Raw genomic sequence first — 25,579 nt, 5'->3', positions numbered from 1 at the left:
ACTAATATGTTAATTAGCTCTCGTAGTGTGCGACCCCATTGGCTCTTCGTCCGAGTCAATTTCCTATTTCCAGCCTGACGTCAGGGCCGCTACAATGCTCTTAAACTCATCTGCTGTGTGTGATCCCTCTAAAAAAAATCGCCTCCACCACTCAGCGCCTCGGAACGTGCGAGGCTGCGTTCACTCCCCTCACTTTCGGCTCTTCTCCCTCGGCCCCGCTTGCGCAATGTATCGCCGGAGAAACGCAAAGTGTTAAATGTTTGAAATACAAAACCGAGATTCACGTGCTGAAAAAGGACTCCGCTCCTCGCGCGCGCGGCACCGGCGCGTCTGTGCAATAGACTCCGCAAAGAAAAACTCCGCGCACAAGCCCGCAAGTCCGCGGCTGCAAGAAAGGACGCTGAAAAAGCTGCTTTTTTTTTTTTTTTTTTTTTTTTGCTCGTTTTTTTTTTGTAGTTTCAAGACTTAAAAATCAAAACTGGCTCACGTTGTTCCCAACCAGCCCAGTTTGACAGCTGCTCTTCACCCCACTTGGAGGACTGTCAGCAGCAGCAGCAGCAGCAGCAGCAGCAGCAAGAGGATGGCATCAGAGCTGGCAATGAGCAACTCCGACCTGCCCACCAGTCCCCTGGCCATGGAATATGTTAATGACTTCGATCTGATGAAGTTTGAAGTGAAAAAGGAGCCGGTGGAGCCCAATCGCAACATCAGCCAGTGCAGTCGCCTTATCGCCGGGGGATCCTTGTCTTCCACCCCGATGAGCACGCCGTGCAGCTCGGTGCCCCCTTCCCCAAGCTTCTCGGCGCCCAGTCCGGGCTCGGGGAGCGAGCAGAAGACACACATAGAGGATTTCTACTGGATGTCCGGTTACCAACAGCAGTTGAATCCAGAGGCGCTGGGCTTCAGCCCCGAAGACGCGGTCGAGGCGCTGATCAACAGCAGTCACCAGCTCCAGTCGTTCGATGGCTACCCCAGGGGCCAGCAGTTCGCTGGCGCAGCCGGGGCAGGAGGCGCCATGGCCGGGGAGGAGATGGGCTCCGCCGCGGCGGTGGTGTCGGCGGTCATCGCCGCGGCAGCCGCTCAGAACGGAGGGCAGCACCACCACCACCACCATCACCACCACAGCAACGGCCACCCCGGCCAGTCCAACGGCACTTCTGGGACAATTCACCCACACATGCGCCTGGACGACCGGTTTTCAGACGACCAGCTGGTCAGCATGTCAGTGCGGGAGCTCAACCGGCAGCTACGGGGGGTCAGCAAGGAAGAAGTGATCCGGTTGAAACAGAAGAGGAGGACCCTAAAGAACCGAGGGTACGCGCAGTCCTGCCGGTACAAGCGGGTCCAGCAGCGGCACGTCCTGGAGGGAGAGAAGACGCAGCTGATCCAGCAGGTCGATCACCTAAAGCAGGAGATCTCCAGGCTGGTGCGGGAGAGGGACGCGTACAAAGACAAGTATGAGAAGCTCATCAGCAACGGCTTCCGAGAAAACGGGTCGAGCAGCGACAACAACCCTTCATCCCCGGAGTTTTTCATGTGAGTCTCCACGTTATCGTGAGAAAAAAAAAAGAATATCAGATGGGTAACTCACCCCGCTTACAAAAGTTTTCATCAAACATTTTTTTTCTTCATTTGGCGCAAATGCCCACTAGACCAAGAACTAATTTGTCAACTTTTTACCTTTTCTTTTCTTTTATACGTTTTTTTTTTATCGACTGTTTTTTAGATTTGGAGGGCTTTGTCCTCCGTGGGTTTAATTTCGGAGAGGCATATTCAGAAAATCTACGTTTTCATACTCGCTATATCACGCATAGCCTTGTTTGTCTTTTTTTTTTTCTTCTCATCGTTTGTTCATTATTTGCAGTGTTTGTAGTCTGATTTTCTGAAAGTTGCTCCAACTTTACGCTGCATGCAAACACCGAGCAGCTCCTTCAGTTCATCATTTTACTTTGAATTCATGTACAGATTTCAGTCAAAACTGCATCGACAATATGTTTTTGGTCTTTTTTTTTTTTTTTACTTTTTTTTGTCTGCCAAACTTGGAGGATTTGCCCGTTTTGACGCCACTTCATCTCATTGCTTGTTTTTTTGTGTTGAGCAACAAAAAGACTGTTCATTACAAACTATTCATTGTTTTTAAAAAAGAGATATCTTATTGAACTTCCCTGCATGCTGGACATGTATGGTTTTTTTTGTTGTTGTTTTTTTTTTGTATCTTTCTGTGCTTGAAGATTCTTGTCGGATGACTCCAGCATGGCATTCATAACTTCATTTATGGCTTCCTCACTTTTTTGGGACAGCAACAAAAAAGTGACAAGACTCCCCCCACCCACCCCCCTTTATTCAAGTGCATTTCAGCTGTGTTGAAGTGCACCACCAGCGGCTGTCATTAGGCTGCAGTGGAGGAAGTGGATCGGCGGGGATCCTGCATGGTGCGAGGGGGGGAGAAAGGAAAGACTGCATATTAAGGAAATCAGCGACCCTTCCCTGGAAGCTTAGCCTTGTTGCTTAAAGCCTATCATGTTATTTAAAGATATCCCACTCTGCATTGACGACCTTTTTTGAATAATCTTTCTTTTCAGCGTAATTTAAGTACAAAGTTTTTATAAATTGCAAAAAAAAAAAAAAAAAAAAAAAAAAAGATGACGTGCTACAGGTTGAATCAGATGATCGACGAGGAGATCTCTGCACAAAAAGTATTATAAGGATAGTTTAGAGAAATTGGCTCGGCTCCAGTTCATACAGCGCTATTGTGCGGTGCATAAACAGCGCTTTTTCTTTCTTTTCTTTTCTTTTTTTTTGCAGCATGTGCTTCAAACTAAGTGTGAGATTTCTATCGGTCACGCGCATTTCACTGTTGTATTTCAACAACTGTTGTAGAAGTGAAAGCAAATCGCCATGCTTGTTTTTTTCTATTTTTGACAAGTGTCTTCAACGAACTGACGTGTTTTGGACTGAAATGCACTAAAAAGAAAATTAATTCTCCACATTTCACCTGCTGTTGCGACTTAATCGTGACATTTTTCATACTTTATGGTCAGTTCAGGAGACACTGTTGTTTTTGTGCTTCTTCGAACGCAATATTGCAAAGCAATAACAGTTATTATAAATCGATAATGTCTGGACATTGTTTAGATCGTCAGGGATTGACACCCCGCATGTACAAAAATGAGGGAGTACCATTCGCCAATAAATCTTGAAAAATATGTTACTTAATCTTTCATCTTATATATATATAATTATATATATTTTGCTGTGCAAAATTATTTCACTCACTAACCATATGTGATGTTCATATGTGCTCGTTCTTTTCATTTCATACAATTAAATGATATGCAATAAATGTATGTAATTGTCTTCAATAAGTTTCTCACTTTTCTTTTTGGCTTGTCCTGAGAGTTTTGTGCTTTTGTGACTGAAATATAATGAAACTTGAATCAAAACGGGATGGAGATTATGCACTACATATGAACACTGTTTAAATTTGCTGCTGTTTTTATCCCCCTAATTTAATAATCCCCCTGCACCAATCAGAAACATCATTTTTTTAGATCTACAAATTTAATCAAACAACAACAGAAAAAAAGGGAAAGTCAGATACTTTTCTCCATTTTGACAGAGTGCAGCATCAATACGTCCGGTGTTATAGATAAGATGATGAAACCACAAACAAAAACGTTTTTTGTTTTTTTTTGTCTGATACAGGTTTCATATTTAATTTTCTTCAAATTAACTGTGAATGAAAAACCCTTTTCACAATAATGATCCCAAAATCTTAACTTAATCATAATGTAGAATAAATTAATGTCTTATTTAAAATATTTTGCTCTACAAATTACATCCTCATCAATGGAGAGCTAATGATTTTATATGGTTACTTTATGTCAGTGTTATTGTGTGTGTGTGTGTGTGTGCATGTCTGTGAACTAGGTGTGAACGTGTGTGTGTGTGTGTGTGTGTGTGTGTGTGTGTGTGTGTGTGAGAGGATGACATTGTGACTTTCTTTGCATGTTCTAGATTTGCCCTTTCCCCTCCGTGCTTCCTGATCTGTGTACGTGGAGTTCGCCCGCTCTGTGTTTTTCATTGCTGTGTGCTCACTGTCATTAGCCTGTCATCGTTTAGCTTTCCCAATTTCACCCTGCTTCCTCCTGTTTGTCAGTGGAGGGGGGGGGGGGGGCACAGCCATGTCAGGCATGTGAGGGGGCGCTGGAGAAGGTGCCAATGTAAGTCAGCCGCTGCCGTGGGCAGAAAGGAGCTCGGCGCTGCTGCTGCGCCCAAAAGGAGTTTGGTGTTTAGACGTCTTCCAACATAACTCCTGGTGCTCTGATGGAATAGTTCTTTAAGTTCTGGGACGAGGAACGGCCGCGTGGGCATCTTGTTTCACTGTTCTAGAACAATTTGTTTGTTGAAACAGGAAGACCCACATGCCAAAACCCACTTTGAAGAAATACTAAGGTTTCTGAGGATGGACTCAGTCTGGATTTGTCAGCCTTTTCGCAACGTAGCCACAGTTTGTATGTGAGGAGGATACACACAGAGGCCAGCGTTCATAAAAAGTGAAATAAAATCCCCACACTGTCAGTTTGATCACGACACGGAGTGATCAACTGTTTCTCTGTGAGTAATCTTTGCAGTTAGAAATGTCCTACTTGAATTTACAGAACAGAAAATCATTGTGTGCACCATCTGCAGGGATGATGTGCTGCAGCCTGTCCAACAGCAAAAAAAAAAAGGAGAAAAAGAGAAAAAGAAAGCCAGTTTTACCCACCACTTGTATCTGTTGTCTGATTTCCTCGGAGGTGCTGCTGGTGCTGCTGGTGGCTGATTTGCCAGAGTGAGGGGAGACTGAGACAATAGTCGGGGCTCGGGCTGAATTAAATGATTTTGCTGATGATTAATAGTGGTGTGGGCCACTGGCTCCTGCGATGTAGAGATGATAAATCGTAAGTGCAGCTCCGTGCAGCTGTGCCAGTGTTGGGTCTTAGCGTGCACACACCATGCAATTTACAGCCAAGCCGTTCTCCTTCTTCCTCAATTTATCTAATTACATCTATTTGATCTGAGCAGTAGCGCTGCTGTATTTTGATATTTCATATTAACTACAATAAATGTGTTGAAGGACTTCGGAGAGCATAATTGCTGGCCTTTCCCCCCGTTTAAAGAACACGTCTCTGTACTTGCCATTTCAAACACACAATATGTTTTCTCCATTTAGGGCTTTGCTCCTCAGGGCTGTGTGCTTGTATGCTGGGTTTTTGATGTGTTCAGGGTGGCTTATGAAACTGTTTTTATTTGAGGCTGTTGTTTTACACTCTTTAGCTTGTTTATTTGGATTGATCCTTATTGGGATGGACCCGCCAGACCTCTCATGTAAATGCACTAGAACTGAAAACACACAATGCATACATTCACCCCGGCCTTTTGTTTCGCTGCACGCTGGCATTTATGGGATTCACATACTTCGGTCTTCCAGCTAAAAGACATTTGCATGAAGACAGATCTGATTTGTGGGAGATGTTTCCTGGTAGTTCTGTGTCACCGGTGCGCGATGGTTATGTAAGTGATAAATCTATGGATTTTCCGATGATGCACTCGTATGGAACGTTGGCGCCACGCGGGCTGACAGCGTGAGATGCAGCACGATATTCACTCAAGTAGCAGTACGCCAGTTGACAGACCCAAAAACAAGAGCTGGTTGGAGAGTCTGAATTCTTCCAGGCTTTAGATGGAGCCAGAGGAAGGGCTGGGGAGGATCTGCTGTTGTGTGTGATTCTGCATCTCTTAACTCACGCTGGCCGGGGTGCAAGGTTGATTAGTGCCTGTGTGTGTGTGTGTGTGTGTGTGTGTGTGTGTGTGTGTGTGTGTGTGTGTGTGTGTGTGTGTGTGTGTGTGTGTGTGTGTGTGTGTCGTCGTCTTTTGGAGAGAGGAGGATGAGCAGAGGTCAGAAGTTACAGCGCACAAGGCTGCTCTCAAAGTCATTAGAGTAATCCCTGCCCTGGGGAGCTCCAGCTCATTTCCTCTGCCCAGAACCCTCTGAATGAGATATACATGCACATCCGACATGCTACAGTACACAGTTAATTCAAGAGGAGACACTGCCCCTTTTTTTTTTCTTTCTTTTTTTAACCCATTTCCTGTATTTCACCACTGTCTTCGAGAGTTACACTCTCGCTTTATTACACAAGTCCGTTTGTGAGGCTTGGAACAAAATCAAATTACTTTTTCTAGTGAGGTTCCTTCTGTGTGTGTAAACATGGTGTTAGGTCTTCTTGTATTTACTCATTTAAGTGTTAAAGTATGTAGAACTCTGCAGGCACAGCAGTTCATGTTCTTCTCACACCCACGTCATGGCAGGATTGCATTGTGGGTGTAGCAAAGACATAACGACACAATCAGCGGCACTGAAGCAGAAGTAATTGTTTCTCCTATTAATATCCACTGAGTCAGACTGGGTGTGCTAAACTTAAGTCTCAAGTTGACACTTTAATTAAGGGTTAAACACAATATAACGTCTGAAAATAATATCAATATCAATCCAGAATTGGAAAAAAAAAATTGGATCTACTTTTTTTTTTTTACGAGCTGGTTTTTCTACTTAAAACAAAGAAGTTGGTAAAAACACATTTTATATTATTGAATTTTAGTGTGTGTATCATAAAGTTGGGATTTTATAAGATTATGTTTCACTGTGACAAATCAAACTATTGATGGGTTATGAGTTTGGTTCTGAAAAACAGCCTGGCGATAAAGGACATGTGGATGGAATAATAGAAACAGAAGTCAGGTGTCTGAGCACAACCAGGTGGTGTGACCAGATCCATGGCAGATACAGAGACTCTCACTTCACGGTGTATAAGAGGTCGCTACAGAAACACTCGCTCTGTCAGAATTAAACAGACATCAGGGATCAATTAAGCGTCTTATTTTATTGGAGCACGCTTTGCTCTTTCTATAAATTCTCTCTTTGTGGCAGAAAGTCTCAGTGAGCTTCAAATAGACGTCATTAGAGAGTCGTCCTTGAAAGACTGACTGCAGGTTATGATGGTAATGAGGTGGTCGGGACTTGCTGGGTAATTTTATATGTCTGTAAATGGACCCAAACCAAGAGCCTGTGACTTAAATAAATGCAACACCATCATTCAGCAGTCCTATTGGACAAAAGGTGGGAAAAAAACATTAGTGGGATTATAGTCTTTCAAAGTAGAGGGTGGTTTTTCAAATTCTGACCAAAGTCAAGCTTTCAATACATACATCTTAGATTTTATTGGCCTTTTAAGTCCATTATTATAAATATTATTATTAATTCATGCTTTGTTAATGTTGAAAAAACACTTTTAATGAGGTTTGAGTCATTTTCAGAGAAGAACGATCATATAAAAATAATAGCCATTTGTTTTTGCATGGAGAATATTCTTGATTTTTACTTTTCAGCACAGTTAATACAGTTTTTAAAACTCTGTGACACTAATTAACGATAACGATTTGATGGCTTTCTAACATCACCATGCTGCATTGCTGCTGCTTCCCTGCCGGTTCTGTATAATAGATGGGCAAAGTATTTACAACGGTCACTGTCACAGCGTTTTAAAGGGAACCCGAATGGCATCAATGCACGGGAGCCTAGGTTTTTACTCGTGTTGCATATTTAAAGGGAATCCTTCCACCCTTTATTTGTGTGCACGATAAATGCCCTCCCTTTTAGAACAATTGATTATGCCATTTCAGAAGATGAGCAGAAGTAAATGCCTTTGCATGGAACTCCTTGCCTTTTCTGTGGCGGCACGCTTAGGTATTTTAGTTTTGCCTCTTGTGGTTACAGTGTTTTGATGCATGAGTTCTGCCTGTAGAATCTATTTGCATGCAAATTTTTTTACATCCCCCCCCCCCCCCCCCTCATCAAACACTCACTATGATCCATGCACTGTTTCACCAGACAGACAAGGTGAGAGCGGATCGCTCGGAATGGATCTGCGTTTCTTTGCAATTGTTTGTTGGCGTCTGTGTGGCAGAAACAGGAAGGGAGAGAAGAAGGCAGCATGTGTATCTGCCTTGATATTAATTTTTCTATTCTTTCATGTTTTTGTCCAATCTCATCCGCTCCTTTAGGTCGTCGAGAAAATTCCTCCATCTGTGATTTCGAGCCCCAATCCTCCGTGCCCTTGGCTCTCTGAGGTAAAAACCCAAACTTACTTCATCTCTATCTGCGGTTTTATTATTCCTTCCTCTGCTATTTAGACTTCATAACAGTGACATTATTAAAAAACAAAAAGTCTCACATCTATGTGAATTATATAAACAAATAATTTGAATATCCTGAATTATTACTGGTGGCGTTGTTTCCCATTACACACCTACACAATGAAATCCATGTGAATTATTCATTAATATTCTCTCATATCAAATAGAGAGAGGCTACAGTCACCACATATAACATTGAGTGTGTTATGGCATATAGCACATGTCTGAAGGCTTCCATAATGGATATATAATGTACCACGCTTTGTCAATTGCTATTCATATGCTAAAGTGTAAATACCTATCTCTCTCCGTCACATCTGTCTCTATCGCTGTAGTGCCAGAACTTTGCCGGGGTGCATTTTACCACCTTATTTAAATCCACACACACACACACACACACACACGGATATGATGGTTTTTTTCCTCGCCCTGGATCAACAGCAAAACCAGCACATGATAGCCACTCATTCAGATGTAAATCACATGTTTCCTGATCGTGTGAATCAGGCGGAGAGGGAGAAGCAGTGTGTTGGACAGGAGGAGAGAGGCAGAGTGAACAATGCGCCTCTAGTCCTGAAATCAATTCACAGAGACGGAGAGGAAACGGGCAAAATGTAGATCGCAAACCCAATTCTTCCCGTAATGGCTTCACTGATTGTTAAACGCCGTGATGGGCTTGGTCATGACACATACGGATGAGAGGAGCTCTGAGCTTGTATTCATGACTTCACGCCTTGGCGAAGTAGAATGTGTGTGTGTGTGTGTGTGTGTGTGTGTGTGTACACCTACTTGTGTCCCGTGCTATTTACTTGATTGTGTCTAAGTGGGGCGTGGGATCAGGAGCTGGCCTTTCTCCAGCTCCACTTAACTTCAGAGAGAGGAAGCAGGACAAAAGCCATCAGGGAAGACAAGGACAAATCATCTTTAGATGAAGTGTTTTAAGTGCTCCGATTCTCCTCCCACGTCATCACCGTGAATTAGGTGCCCTCTGCTCGCTGCTCGGGGTGTGGAGTATAAACAATGCCAGGGGAACGGATGTTAAACGGATGAAAGTGGAAAACCATGAGGGTGTCTATCTTAGTCAGCCCTCGTAAATCTCCGTTCCCCTCGCCGGTGCCGCGGCGCTACACTGATGTTGCGCTCTGACAACCTGCCAGCCGAGCTCAGAGTGGCTGCATGCGGTGTGGTCTGGTCGATCCCCCCCCGTTCTCAGCCGTTTCTACCGGGGCAGACGTTGCAGGCAGAGCCGTGTCTTTGTTTTATGCAAATCCATGCATATGAGGTGGGGGTGGGATGAGCAGTCTGGCCACGTAGCTCCGGGAGGACAGGCTGAGTGATGGAGACGGAGAGCCAGGTCTCTGTGTCCTTGCCTGGGGAAAGAGTGTCCTGAATCCGGCCGAGACACCGCTAGGACACCGTGTCACCGCGCCTCTACCCCCGCCGACGCGACAGGAAAAATCATTTCCCAGGCACAGACGTGTTTACACTGTGAGATGTTGGGAGCTAAAGAGAGGTTAACGTTGGTACGAGGCTGCCAGGGTGTCTCACCTGCGACTGGTGAGTGTGTGAGTGTGTGTGTGTGTGTGTGTGTATGTGTTAGAGGCAGGGGTTCGTCATGCAAAGTTCAGAGCCCAGCGGGGGAGTTGAAGGACCCGGAATATGCTGACAAAGACAAAACACCAGGTGTGTGTATATGCACAGTAAGTGTGTGAAAGAGGCTGTGAGAAAGAGAGCGCTCAGTGCAAATATAGATTGGAGGAAGCAGGCTTGTGTGTGTGTGTGTGTGTGTGTGTGTGTGTGTGTGATCACATGAGCATACAGTAACAGGTAGGCCACCAACCATGTGGCCAGCGTATGGCAGGTGGTTTAGGGGTCTCCCATGCAAACAACCATCCAGTCCCGTTCCTCCCGCTGTCGTATGAATGTGGAGTTCATCAGTGCAGCAAACAGCGCTAATGTTTTCTAAACGTTTATTTTGCCGCATCCTCTCTCGCTCAACCTCCCTCTCGGAGCCGCGCGCTAACGGTAATGCTCCATCGGAGTCTCTTCTATCACAGAGAGCTCTATTTCTGGGTGCCAGGATGTTGGTCTCAGTCAACGAGGGCAGATGAAATCGATCCAGATTGACCTGTCACACGGAGGAGAAAATGAATGAGATAGAGGAGGGGGGCAGAGGCCATAGATAGAGGGGGGAGGACAGAAGTGCAAAACAACCTCCTGCTCATATGGGTCAAAAGTCAAGGGATGATATATTCCCCCCCCCCCCTCCTCTCTGCTCCACCTGCCTCTCGGAAAGGAGTGAGAAACTGGAGACTCCTCAGGAGCTGAGTATATTTAGCCTTGGTGACCGAAGACCCGGGTCCAACTTTAAAGTTAAAAATACAGATATCCATGTACAGTGAGATGGGCACGGCTGGCGTCACCACATGGCACCGAGCGCAGCGTTCAGCTCCAACCGGCTCAGAGACAGATCGCAAAGCAGCTTGTAGCGGCGGCCACATCCACTGGAGTTATCATTAGCAAATTATTAAATTCAAATGTGTAAGCATAAACAGAACCCCCATCCCCCCACAAAACAATAACCTCACATTGTATTCCTGATTGTGGGAATAATGCTTTTCCAGCAAAGAAAGCAGGACGGAGGGGAAGATTTATGGCTGCGTTTGTATGTGAAGTGGCACTAGATTTAGCCCAGTGTGTTTGGGCAGAGCTCCACTTTGCTAATTATTTTCCTGTGGCAGAGTTCTCAGCATGGCGCTCCTCTCTCACTCTGAGAAGAGAGGCTCACAGTAAGTGCTTAGTCAGCCCTGCTCTGGGTGTGAGATACCGTCGGGTCTTTGGTGGACTGTCAGGGAGGCGGAGCAGCGTGGGACTGAGCTATCGCGGCAAAGTCCAAATCCAAGGGCGAAGGCTTATAGGAGAGGGCAGGCCCATCACCCCCCCCTCAGTAAAAGGTGGGGAGATGGTGAACAAGAGGGAGTGTATTGTATCTGCCTTAATCCTCGTCATCATCGCTGATGAAGCTGGGCGTTGGAGCACTAAAGGCCTTGTGGATGAAGCTTGGTTCGTTTCCTTACTGCCTCCTTGATCTCGCTGTGTTCCCTCCTCCCTCTCTAATTACACTCCAATGTCATCGCTGTCTTTCTGTCCATCTCCAGCCCTCTTCTTAGAGTGACACACCGTCTCTTCTGTCTGCCCTGCTATCCTCCAAATGACTCTCCTCCTCCTCCTCCTCCTCCTCCTCCTCCCAAACAAACTTCCTTCCCCTCGCCTCTCCACCCAACATCACCCCCCCTTCTTGCCTCACACTGCACCTGCTTCCCTCCTGCTCTCTGCTCCCTCTCCAAACGTCACCGTTCCCCTCCTCCTCCTCCTCCTCCTCCTCCTCCACTCCTCTTCTCCCCCTCGTTAGCTTGATGAATGGCTTCACTGCAGGGAAAGTGCTGATTTTCATCCCTCTGTCTGATTTCTGCTGGCTGTTATTAATTTCAAACACTCAGAGAAAAGCAAGTGAGTCAATAAATAAGGAAATGAACACACTTCATCCTGCCACGCAGCAGCTCTCACAGTCATTCACCGGGATGCAGCTCCTCCGTGGAGGCCGGCCTGCGTTCCTACTGATACAGTTCAACTCCCCTCTTAAATTACTACGTGTTTCGGTAGTTTTTTACAGCGAGGATAAAAGTGGGCTGCTACCAGTGCATCATATCAAATGTTTTCCTGGAGTATTTCCAGTATGTCGCTTCGCTCGGGGGCAAACGGGACCAGAGGGAAACAGAATGGTGCAAAGTAAAAAGCCCCGGAGAGACCTGCAGTGTCCGCCGCTCACCTTTTCACCGCTCATACCGGTGGAGCGTTTAAGAAATGTACACACGAGGGTGACGAAGGGAAGAGATATAGACACGCTGCAGGGTTAAAGAGAGGCAGTGAGAAACTGCAGCCGGCCAGAGTTATTGCTGCACATTAAACGATGCTGTCCACACAGTGTGGCCGGGGCTCTATGTCTAAGTGCACATTACTTACATTCCAGGTTTAATGCATTGTGCTTGCCCGTTAACATCAAATACAAATAGCCGCCGAGACGATGCCACATTCTCACTTTCCCTGCCGTCGGACGGGAACGCTCGCACCAAAATGGTGTTATTCCCTATTTTATGTATTTAATTAAAATGAGTTACGGTGTCTAGTCAAAACAGGATCACCATAATGCATGCACAGACACAAGAATTAAAGCCGGAGATATCATCACGCTGTTTACAAAGTGTTAAGACAAACAGTCTGGGGGAGCATCCTATTAATACATGTCTGAGACCAAACACGTGTGTGGTCTGTGCTCTGCAGCAGCAACGGCTTATGTTTCCCGTGGCTTAGACAATTAAAACAATATTTGGTATCACATTAATAAACATACAGATTGTATTAAGGCCAACACTTCCTTCCTTAGCCATATGTCCTTGACACCTCGCTAATTTATTGATTTCAGCTCCCTCGGACCATCCGTCTGAGTCAGTGTACAAAATTAAATGTAGTTTTATATATATATATATATATATATATATATATATATATATATTAGGGGTGCAAAAATAGAGTAAGAGTTCAATACGTACCTCGGTTCTTGGGTTACGGTTTCGGGACACATTTTGTGCGCAAGGAGAAAAAAAATGCTATATATATATATATATATATATATAATTATTTCTTTACTTTGAATATAAGCTAAGTTTTGTTTATTCAGACACATTCAGTACTCATACAGTGCATTGTATAATAAAATAAATAAAAGTGTAAAAACAAAAGTCGCTGTTAAATATAAATACCATTAAACATAAAGTGACTTTTAAATACAAAATCCCTTTTATTCCATATCAATGCCTTTCCGTGTTGATTTATAGGAGTTATAGAGCAGTGTGTTTTGATTAGGTGATAGAAGCCCGCATGCTGTGTTCAAGTGCTCCTCTGGATGGATGGAAGGATGGAAATGTGAAATTACATGAAATGTTATTGCAAAACCGAAAATAGCTGAATTCGTGAGTGCGTATTGAACCGTGCGGTTCAATATTATATTGAGAACCGTTGAATCCCTAATCTGTATACACATAGGAAAATTAATACACTATACAGAACCCATGCAATCAATAGAAACGTCTGCTTGGGAGGTCTGGGTGGACAGATGGGTGTAAATACACCAGACTTTCACCCAGGACACCTCTGTTTGTGTCCTATGAAGCCAGAAGTCAACGTGGAATTATCAGTCACACAATGTTCTTTCCTTGTTATTTTGAACCACAATCTTTCACCAAAATCTAACCAAGTAGATCTTTTGCAGAACATTGGCCAAATAAGTATTTCAAATGAGTATTTGAACCCAAACCTCAATCTTTTCCTGAACCCAACCAAGTTTTTTTTGGAGCTTATGCAGATGTTTGCCGTATCATGCATGTACGTATGAGGATGTATGTATGAGGATACATCGGCAGAGCTGCTTCAACACACTATATATACACACACTATATACATATACATAAAAACACAAAGTCATTGTAAGAAAGAGTTTTGTTTTGACTTTTCCAGACTTGGTGAAAGACAATCTAAATCGGTGCAAAATGTACACTGCTGTAAATATCCCATTGAGTTTCTGTCATTCCCCATTGGATCTATAAATAAAATATTCTGAAAGCTGAATGTCAGGACACCCAAACTTTGGCTTTATGCAGTGGAAACATAAATATAGAGAAAGCAGCGAGGAGCCGGGAGGAGAGGAGCCTGTATTAGTCGTAGCTGCAGGGATGGTGGAGCCTGCATGTCTGCTTCATGGCTCTGTGAGCGCAGACATAACTATTGTGTTTACAAGGCTGAGTTGCTCTTACTGTTAAATTATTGGGGTGGGGGCGTGTTTAAGGAGGAGGAACGGGTGGAGGGGGTAAATATTTGTCCCTCTCTCTCATACTTCTGGCTAACCAGGCCGAGGAATGCTCTTTGCGTTTTGTAATTACAGAGTTTGGGGTGGTGTCACCCTTGAGGAGTACATGGCCTCAGAGACCTGGCAGAGGAGGGGTGTAGGGACTCGGGCTGGAAGCGTGGAGGCTGAGGAGCGGCACACTTCTACTGTACCGGGGAGGCGCATCGGGTTAATGACCATGTGTCGTGAGGTTACGCCATTAAGTGTCACACAGGCATGCCGGGCCAGACCAGAGCCTTGGACTGGGTCGGTCACCTCGCTGCCGTCTTGGTCTCCCTCTGAAGGGTGTGTGACCCCTGGGAAAGAATGTTGTGGCAGAGACAAAAACAGAAATCAAGAGACCCACAGTCTTTGGTTTGCTTTCTCAGAACTAAGGAAACTGTCTTTTGTCTCTCACAGGCTCTCTGGTGAACATCGTCACAGTTTTGCAATGAGGTTTTTTTTTTGTTCTCCCTCTCTCGCTGCGACCTGGCCATTAAAGGAGAGCGATGAGTTCGCAGCTGATAGTCTCTGGTTGCGAAGAGCGGAGAGCCGTGTAGGATGACATTATCGGAAGCGGCTGCATATAGATACTAAAAAGAAAAAAAGAAAAAGGAAAAAGACACAAACAGAAAGAGAATACTATGGGCGCACTTCTCTCAGTATAAACGTCTGTCTGCTTGGATTACACCAATGACCCCTAACAAACCATAATAAGACACATGCATCTCTATGGATACTAACCATGACCAAAGGAATGGCTCTGTGTTTACTTTCCAATTTGACATTCTGCTGTGAGAGACCCTTGTTAGCAAAAACTAAAACATCATTAGCTCCCCGTTGTGTCCTTTGACCAGTAGGTCACGCTAGCAGAAAACCGAAGTGTACGGAGTTGATGCTTTCTCAATGTACAAGCCGGTGCGGAGAGAGGGATGTGAACGGAGGGTGATGGAGAGGGACAAAGCTTTCCCTCTATCCCTCGGCTGAAGTGGAATAGTTGTGGTGACGGGTTGTGACAGCTGAGGGAGCGAGGGAGCAGGAGGGGAGTATCACTCCAAAATCCCCAGGAAACCGAGAGGAGGGGAGAGTAATTTAGAATGAAACGTCTGCCATGGCCTCCCTTGGCTGGCTGTTTTCTGCTGTCTTTCTCACTTTTGGACACGGGAATCACACGGGAAGAAGTCTCTTTCTTTCTGTCGGATACGCACTCGCCGGGGTAATAGATATTTATTTCATTAACTCTCCGGGCACATTAACATAATGATTCAGCCGATACGTTTTAATGCTGCCTCCTCGGCCCGATCTCGGGGTCAAAATTAGACATTCGTCAAACACGTATGGCGTGGCGGAATTAGATGCACACAGGGAGCACGCTGACTCTCATCCCCCCCGTCTCTTGATAGTATCCTAATAGACCTCTCTCCCAGTGGCACACTGCTGCTGCAACATTCACCTACTATTGCTTTAATGAGACGTCTGTGCTGCTGTGTGTGTGTGTGTGTGTGTGTGTGTGTGCCTGAGAAAGAAAGATGTGAGCGATGCTTGTGGCCCTGTTTATCTCCACCTTTGTGTTGGAGTAGAGGGAGGTCAGAGGCAGGGCTGCCCGTATCCATCTCCATTCCCACGGCTGCCGTCTCACAGGCACAGTGGTCACAGGAGGATGAAAAGACTATGGATTTTCTTCTCCTCCTCCTCCTCCTCCTCTACACTCACCAGAGCAGGAAGATTAGACAGAGATGAGCACAGCCTGGCCCATTCAAAGCAGCTTTAAGCCCAACACTGGAGGCATCTGACCCGAGCTCTCCGGATCACGGAGCACAAGCGCGCACGCATAGAAACGTACACACACGTGCACGCATCACCACCAACATGAGATTTCTGGGTTGAGTTTTCCGGTTCAGAGCTCGGTCATGCAGTGCTTGGGTGTTAAACATCGTCCCGGTGACCTCTGTGTATTAACATGAAGGAACGCACCGCTACTCACATCGACAACACCGGCAGATAGAAACACACTCGCTTAGCGAAGCCCGGATGGTGGCTGCCGTTTGCAGGTGAAGAGAGTCAGAAGGGAAGAGGAGGGAAGAACTGATGGAAAAGCAAAACATCTCTGCTTCTCTAATTAAATTAAAATAATTTTGTTATAATAAAAAAAAGGGCCGAGGCGGTCTTATCTGTTTGCAGAAAAGTCTCCTCCTCCTCCTCCTCCTCAACCAGAGGTCCTCATGATGAAGAACTGACACCATATGGCCGCCTCCTCTCCACTAAATGACTTTCATGGCTCCGGCACAAACACTGAGGATGCACACGATAACACACAAACAAACACACACAGGCCGGCGAACAGGTTGTGCCAAGATTCTCAAAGGGCAGGAGGCACATCGGAGAGCGAGGTCTCAACTCATTATCTCTCTCTGTTTTCCCAATGTATTTTTGGGAAATGTATATTTGTGTGCGTCTCAGTGTCACTTTTACCAACAAAAATACATTTAATATATACTCTCGCTTCCCATTTCTTACCTCACCCGAGAAATGAAGCCTTTGGCCTCATTAATGAAACCAGGGATGGAAATGTTTGATTACTAAAACATGAGGAAGCCAGAAAGCGTGGAGAAGGAGCGCGCACGAGATAAAGTGACGCAAAGCTAAACAGGGACTGAAAGTTGAGTCTCGATTTAAAACTAAACTAAAAATATGAGCAGATAAAAAATAAAAAAACACCCAGGTAGTGGGCATACACAATAACAAGCTAAAATGTCGTTGTACAGAGTGACACGATTGGTGAGGAATCTTTAAATATTTAACTATTTGATATAAATAGGATAAAGTTGCTAGATAACAGGGGGCGGGACTTCTCAGCCAGGGAGCCTCCCATTTACACAAACAAAGATGTTTCTATGGAAACAGATAAACTGAGTATCTCCGTGAGTCATACGGCGTGTGTTAACGTGTCGAGGTCAAAGTGTCGTCTTGGCACCTGACAGGATGTGACAGCTGACAGACCTGCCGCCGCCTCGTCACACAAACAATCAGGCAGAAAACGGTGGAAGCTCATCCAGAATGCTGCTACTCCTGCATCTTTGTTTGTACGTGCATGTGCACACAGGAAGGCTGCTCTGGGCATGCTCAGAGCGGGACGGCACGGTGGCAGTGTGTCTGCATCATTTGGGAGCTTTGCTGGTTGTCACGGACACGCAGAGGACGGCGTTCCAGTGAACAGGAGGGAACGGTGACATAAGCAGGGCACGGTGCCCTTACCATCTCACAACACATGGAGGGGTCAAGGGCGTACACACACACACACACACACACACACACACACACACACACACACACACATACACACACACATTTTATTAAGACGCAAAAAACATTCCACAAAAAGATATGAACCATCTGTACCTTTCGTTTTTCCCCCTCATATTGTATGTTTTTTCAAAGTGAATACATCTTTCTACTGTGTGAGCATATATACAGTACAATGCAGAGTGCGTCTGGTTGCGTATGCTTGGCAGCATCCTGCACACACACTGGGCGAGTGCTGTAAATAGCCCGAGTGCGTCGTGCATCTCTGCTGTGTTTGGACCTATTTTAGAGCTGACACAGGAAATAGGGCCATTCTGACAGCCACCCTGCCAGCCGGTACTGCACAAAGCAGCCCCGGAACCTTCTGTCTCACACACACACACACACACACACACACACGCGTATACATACACGTGCACACACGCACTTTCAGACGTGCAGGCCTACGCACAGTGAGAGCAGATTTTTCCATGTTAACAACCCATAAGCGCTTCATCCACCTCATAGACTTTTCACGAATCGTTAAATGTCCTTTTTAAGTCAACACTGCTCTCGTCTCTGTGTTCTATTCCGGTTCTCCACAACCTCTGACTGGAAAGACCTTTAACGAAGACCCCCGCTGTGCCGCTTGGCAGTCCCCCCGTCCCTCCTCTCGTCTGTAGTATTGTGCATGTTGAACCCGCGGTGCAGGGGTGATTCCACTTCTGAGCCAACTACAGACAATCTAGGTGCTCCACCGTGTTATCTCTGCATAATAAGCACAAATGATAACTCTGGCAGAGGGGAGCTCAATTACCCATGACACAGGTTACTGCTTTCAGCTCATGAGACGGCAGGAGACCCGGCGCAGCGTTCAGAGATAATTCAGAGTTAATTCATGTTTATTGTTTCTGTGCCGTTCTGTGTTTTTCCACCAGGGTGATGTAATTTAATCTTTTGTCATTTATTCATCGGCTAAATGTGTTTGAGGAAGTCAGAGAGTTTAAATGAAGCTGCATGCCAGTGACACGACAGCGTGAGCTCATTTACAGACATAAAAGCCTCTTCAAAGGGCGGAGCAGAGTCCCGCTCACAGCCCGCTCATATTTGGGGCGGAAAATAAATTCTGCAGGCGGCTCCTGCCTTCCTATGTAATTATGTGCATGGTGATGTGCTTTTACAGCCTGCCTAACAGTCGGAAATTATCTCCTGGAAATGAAGTCCAATTAATTGTGGCACTTTGGAGGCGTACGTGTGTGCAGAAACACTATAATGACACTTAACAGGAAATTGGCTCCTGTTGAAATATTTAATAAATAAGTTGTGAGGTGAAACAGCCTCGTATGATACCGACAAACGTAGCTTGTTGATTTTTTTTTAAACACACACACTCACAGCTTCCTCTCATTACACGGAGCTGCTCAGATATAAGGAGTTAGAAAACCATCACAGGTTGGATTCCAGCTGTGGCCCTTCGTGGCACGTCACCTCAGTACTTCCTGTCACTGATAAAGTGCCAAAATAAAAACATATTTTGGATTATGTGCGGGTGCACACTGCCACGCTAACCTAAAATTGGAAAGTCTATTAAAGGAAACAGCAGTATTTTAGGGTCAGTGACATGTTGTGTCACGCCACAGTAGTTCTCTATTGTAGGACACACTCTGATGAGTCAGCACTTCTGCAGAATAGCACCTTTTGTTTTTGTCCCTGTGAGTGAGGGTGTTCTGCCCAGAGCTACCGTCCACACACAACCATTCAGAATTATTTTATTTTCATTTATTACTCATTTTATAAATGTTCTTATTGGGATTCTGAATATGTTACAGTGCTCTCACTCAGTTTGCACCTCCTGGGATTGAATTGTATAGAATTATTTAATAACTGAACTGAGAAGTACATTTAAACATTTAAATTTAAAATGTTTCAGGTTTCAAAACTATCACAAATAATCTGCTGTGTAGGAAATACTACATATAATCAGAGTTGGTTTGTTGCGGTGGATTTGACTGATTTGCTCAAAGCTTCTTCAGGAGCAGCTGTGGAACATTTAAAAGTGAACTTTCAACAGGAATCACAGACGTACTCATATTTACAATTTGAAAAGTCACCTGAGATGTAAAGGCATTTGGTTCAATGTGAATTGGCTGGTGTATCGTGAATCACCTTGGAAGTCATATGCAAAGGCTATTTCCTGACATGTGATGTATTCCAAGCCATCTTCATATAATGCAGGGTTAAGTTTAAAACGAGTTACTGAAAACCATTTACGTTTAAACATCAACATATGAGACAAGTTTTCTCAGATGTGTTTGTGATGCTCACGGGAGTGTGTGTGTGTGTGTGTGTGTGTGTGTGAGTGTTTACATTCACTTCCAAATGTATATTTATTTCTTCATGTTGATAACACTCAACACATTTGTTCATTACATTAGGTTCATTCTGTTCTGCTTGGTTACACCTAACAGCTCTCTGGTCAGTGTGTGTGTGTGTGTGTGTGTGTGTGTGTGTGTGAGGGTCTACCATGCACCCATTCGCCTCGGCATTATGGCAAATAAATGGCAGCGGAGTGGTGTGAGTGTCAGCCGGAACGTGTGCTTGGCAGGCAGTGGCTATGCTATTAGCAAGCGCTAACAGTTTTATTATTAGAAAATAAACGGTGCGCTGCAGAACTCTGAATGTTATTAGCACCTCACCATCTGGGTCTGACAGCTGTGTTCAGCCACCATCATGGCTGAACTGCTAACGGCGAGATCGGAAATCTCCACTCTTTATCTGCAGTACTTTCACACTCGTTCTCTGTCTGTCTGCAGCTCTCTTTCTCCCTCTCGCTATCTCTCTTTCTTCCTCTCACTGGCTTTCTTGCAGACATGAAGATAAGCAAGTAGATAGCAAGCAAGCAAAGACGAGCAAACAATTAGTTCATGGCCTCGCACATGGAGAAGACAAAAAGCAGCAGAAGGTCTTGTGATTTTTTTTTGCGGCTTATAAAATGAGCGTTTTGTCTTGTATAACTGTATTTCATTTGCGATGGTAAACTCATGCTTATTGCCCTAATTTAGCTTTAGAGTAAAAAAAATCATAATAATCCAGAAGCAAAACCACGAAGAGAGATCTGCTCTCACAGAATCTCTGTTTGCTATTGTTCAGTTCTCTATAAAACATGTTTTACACACAACAGACAAACAGAACACCGCATCTCTAAAGGGTGGAAATAATAAGTCATTATGCTTTAGGGAAAAAAAGAAGTCATACTGTTTGTGTTTGCTTGCATGGTAACGTCTAAAATGTGTTGCTTTTTATGCCCATGCGTGAGAGTTCGTCTGCACGGAGAAGCTTTAAAACGAAAAACAAAAAAAGAATTCCCCATGTGTGCTTTTCCTCCCCTATCACACGGCTTCGCAGGGCTTTATTTAAACAGATAACCTGCGACTAGGAGCCCCCAGCGCCCCCCCCAAAGACCTCCTGACTCGTCTTGCCTCCCAGTCTTTTTTACAACAAACCCCACAGAAAGTAGACACCTCCAGAAAGGAACACTCTTATTGCAGACACTGCAGAAAAGCCTCACCCTGCAGTGCTTCTCTTTCTCCAACAGAAAAAAAAAAAGACTTTTCTTCTCTAAAACAGGCCAACTCCTTCTAGGGGTGCGTCTCCCGTGCTCGACCTAATCTACATGCACACTTACCTCCCTTATATTTAAGGATGCCTCCACCAAGCAGCGTGAAGGACTCCGGATGGCATCGCAAACCATTTCACATATAGATGCACAGGGCTAGCGTGCAGGGATGTAGAGCAGGGAAATGGTGTGTTTTCAATTCTTCTGGCCCTCTCATCTGATGCCTCTTCACTGTCTGATATGTTTAGGGAGCCGTGTTGAATCACTCGTTTTTAACAGCCTGACGATAGATGCTTTTATTTGTGAATACTTTTGATGACGTTGCCTGTGTTGTCTCAGCGGGCCAAATATACCAGAGGAAATACACTACACAGTTTTAAACAATTCCTTTCTTCCTTTCCTAAATTGCTGGCAGTTACCAGACATCTAAATGAAATGCAAAACAATGCTAACACAATGGATTCAGCTAATTTAAAAAAGGCTACATGTCTTATTTTCATCTGGTTTTACTAGTTAAACCACAGCAAACACATACGACATCAAAAGCAGCTCCTTTAGGTTGTTTTCATGCCACATGAGATGGAATCCTTCTGATATCCCAGCAGGAAGACTCGTGAGCCGGTCTGTAATAATGCTATATACTATGCAAAACCACCTGACACAACCAAAGAGAAGTGTGTGTGCAGTCCGTCGTTAAAAGGAGCCACGCTTACTTTTGATTACAGCTTGTGTTCTGTTTGGCTGAATGTGATTCATCTTCCAAAGCAGTTAAAAGACTTGTGAATCACTTTGTTTTAGTGCAGAACTTTGCTCTCGTTTGGAATAATTATGGGATTTGGCATTCGGATCAAGAAGGGGAGCAATTTACAGATTTGTCTCGAGTGCGTACTGAGCAAATGAGTCACTCTGGGCCGAAGGAAATAAAACTCTGGACCTGTTGAAAGAGGAAACACATCGCCGGCAGCGTGCCGGTGTTTTCTACAGCAGTGCATGAATACAGTTGTAACAAACTATTTCACAAATGGCATCAAAGCCCCTGTGAGTAAGAGCATTCATTTCCCACCTCTGAGGTTTGTTTCTTTTGTGATGCTGTGTGTGTGTGTGTGTGTGTGTGTGTTTACGCAGCTAAATGCACACACGTGTGCTACGTGGTTATTGCACTTGACTTGAGCCCGACCACAAATCAAAGCGATGGCTGGTGAGTACCACATAAGAGAACCGAAATGAAGCAGATAAGTGTGGAGATCAAACAGCCCTTCCCCCGTCGAGAGCCCACCCCCGCCCCCTCTAGAGGGGCAGGAGGGCCGCCGAGCGCCGCTCGCCGTACGTCTCGTTTAGTAAAGGCAGCGCTGCAACCGCTAACGAGGTGATGACACGGATCGACGATGTTCTCTCAGTGTGCCTCTTCATAGTCCTTCCTGGCCTTTCATGATAAACCCGACACGTGCAGGATGTAAACAGAAACACCATCCCTGTTCTGCAGGGGCGATGTCGTATGTTGGTCTGGGACCAGAACTGAAGTGGTCCAAACTCAGCAGACTAGGGGACTCTAAGGACAGCGAGGAATGGCATTGATGAGAGGTTTCTCTCCCCGATTGGCTGGGAGCCAGAATGTGGACTGTGGAGTGTTAGAGTTTGAGCTTAATGCTCTGTATCTGAGACCAGATCTTAACCAGACCAGACTCCTTCAGTTTAGACTGTCATACAAAGTCGTAAAAAGCAGTCCACATTATTTTTCCATCAAATCTGTCCTCTTTATCTCCAACCAGGCGTCCCCACACAGCACCTCTCCAGTGAACTAGGGGTATTAGGAAAGTACAATTATTACAAATATCTGAATATATACACATTTGGATTGAATGGAAGAATATTTCCACAATGAGTGTGATTCACTGGATGAAGGGTATAAGCCTGCCATTGGCTGCATATTTCAGCTACCTTTGCCATCTATTCTGCAACGGCACTGCATCCTGTGTGGATTGTGATTGGTCTGAAGAAACAAACAGCCCCCCCCATGTGACCTGGTGTTGACACAGTGCTGTGGAGATATGTCTGAATATGTGAGAGGATCTTCAGTCAATGCGTTTTCCTGAATGCACAGGAAACGTCTCACTTTCCCATCGACCTGAGTGAGTTGGAGCAGCTTCAAATACAAAACATTGACAAATTCACGATCACTATGTCTTGTGTGGATTCACATGTGCAGCCACTGGGTTTTCTCTATACTTTCAATGACTACGCGAAGCCATCCCATCTATGGAAGTGCTACCATGAAGGGTTCTGGGTACGTCAGAGAGATCAGGTCGGGAACCGACTACCGCTGTAGTCTACAGTGTTCAGTATTTAGTGTAACGTCTCATTGTTGGGGCTCCCACTTCCTCTCACCTCGGTCATCACCTCATTCATCTCAGGTAGTCCCAGTCCGTCCTGTGTTGTAGCTCCGCTGATGACAAAGTGGCAGCTTTATAATCCTCATTCCTCCTCACCGACAAGCAAATTGTTCTGAGGGAGAAATATTGACTTATCTTTACCATTGTCCCCGCGGTACAACTTCAACCACAGAGCCATGAATACAATACCCCCCCCACCCCCCCTTTTTACACTTGAAATAAGGCCCGCATTCAGCTTCCTCTCCTTTGTGTTCTGTAAGTGTAATAGTCCAGAGTTATTAGGTTTCATGAAGAGGAGAGACTTGACAAGTTACGTCTTTACTGGGAAATGTGTGTGTGTGTGTGTGTGTGTGTGTGTGTGGGCGGCGTGTCACGAGTGCTGCATCGGGAAAATGCTATTACATAAATGGACTATGCAAGACAAAGACTTTGATATTATCATAATTAAAAGTGAGCAGCGCCATATGGTGAGGGAGAGGAGCTGCGCAAAAACAATCATATTGAAAGCCTCTCAGTGAGCAGAAATACACGAAATGCTCATTTTTCCCCCTTCAAGCCAGAATGAATGACAAAGTACAAACGTACACTTTCTCTGTAACCTTCCTCCCCTCCTGTGTGCGAGCGCATGCCTGGTCAGGGCCCCGGCCTCGCTAGGGGTCTACAGTGTTCTCCAGGAATAGGCCGGTCACGTGGGGCCGCTCTGTGGGATCTGTTCCCCTGGCAGGAAGCTGTTATATGGTTACAGTTATTTTTGTTGTCTGTCTGGGGATAGTTTTTACTGCGCTCCAGAGGATCAATAATTGTCATAAAAAGACTGCGTCACCCGGTGCCCTCTCTGAGCGGGACAGCGAGGCGGTGTGTGTGTGTAGGTTAGGGAAGGAAGGCGTCACACACACACATATGCAAGAGCATCGAAACGCGTGAGGATGTCAAGTGCATATCTGCTTTGTTGTGCAGGCGCACGTGTGCATGACGTCGTGCTTTTGTTTTTCTACATGAAGGTAAGATGAGGTGATTTGACAAGAAGAGCGAGTGGTTTATTTTAACGACGAGTGTCGTGTGGAAAATGTTATGAAAGGAAATGAGTCGCAGACGGTGTGGTATGTGAGGTGGCGAGGTGTTTTTTCAGATGTGTTGTGAGATTTGATATAAGGATGGGGTGACACGGGTCAATCGCTGGAGTATCGTTCCATTAACGTCAGCCTGCGAGGGATTCGCCGTTACACTGCGATTCGTCGCCCTTCACCTCTTGACCCGCATCCGTCTGCTCTCCCGTTTGTCCCCTTTACGGAAGGCCACGCCCCCCCGTCCATAGCACGTCTGCCCCGGTATCTGTGTCTCTCCTATAGCTTGTCTACTGTATACAGTATATGTGCCACCGTATCCCTGAAGCTGCAGTCGGCCCTCGGGGACTCGGAGAGGAGGTCCTATAACAGCGCCGGCAACGGAAGCTGGCTCCTAGCTAATTGGTTCCTGTGTTAGCGGCACACAGAGACAGTGTCGGAGTCAGCACTTTCCCCTCCCTCCTCCCACGCCCCCCCTTCCAGCCCTCCCTGCCTGCCAACCACAGATGCCGCAGGTCTGACGTCCCTTCAGGACACATGCTTGAGCTAATATGTACATTGCAGGATGCTTTGTGTGTTGACTGATGATTTCGTCGCTGCGTCTGCGAGTTTGATAAATACATCCAAACTGCCTAAAAAAAATTATATATATATATATAAATGGAGTAAAGATTTAAAAGTCTTACATTAAAAGACGTTACATTTAAAGAAAATGTGTGCCATGTTTGATTTCTGTCTTTGTGCCGACCCTTCAGCTGGCCCCGATGACAGAGAAGACACTTACACAGCTTAAGTGTGCCCTAAAATGAGTGCAGGGATGCTTCCTCTGTGTGTGTGTGTGTGTGTGTGTGTGTGTGTGTGTGTGTGTGTGTGTGTGTGTGTGTGTGTGTGTGTGTGTCTTCATACTGCGAGAGGAGATGACTAAGAAGTGTATCCCACTGAGTAGGAGTGGACCTGAAGAGAGCAGGCCTTTTCCTGCTCTGATCACGTCGTCTGTGTGTCTGCTTGGCCACAAACTGGTGTGTTTATCATCGCAGGATGTCCTCTC

General features: G+C 45.3%; 1 protein-coding gene across 1 annotated transcript in view; it reads left to right on the top strand.

The window, feature by feature from the left end:
- The first annotated feature begins 207 nt into the window (after positions 1–207).
- Positions 208–25,579, top strand: part of mafa (MAF bZIP transcription factor a) — a 64,611-nt gene continuing 39,239 nt past the window's right edge. Inside the window, exons 1-2 of the mRNA XM_084040197.1 lie at positions 208–1,536; positions 8,107–8,172. Coding sequence (XP_083896323.1) covers positions 581–1,536; positions 8,107–8,134 — 984 coding nt within the window. The 5' untranslated portion in view covers positions 208–580 and the 3' untranslated portion in view covers positions 8,135–8,172. The remainder of the gene's footprint in view (positions 1,537–8,106; positions 8,173–25,579) is intronic.

The sequence above is a fragment of the Eutrigla gurnardus genome (assembly GCF_963514095.1).
Source record: "Eutrigla gurnardus genome assembly, chromosome: 1".
NCBI lineage: Eukaryota > Metazoa > Chordata > Actinopteri > Perciformes > Triglidae > Eutrigla > Eutrigla gurnardus.
This window is presented reverse-complemented; position numbering and strand designations above follow the sequence as displayed.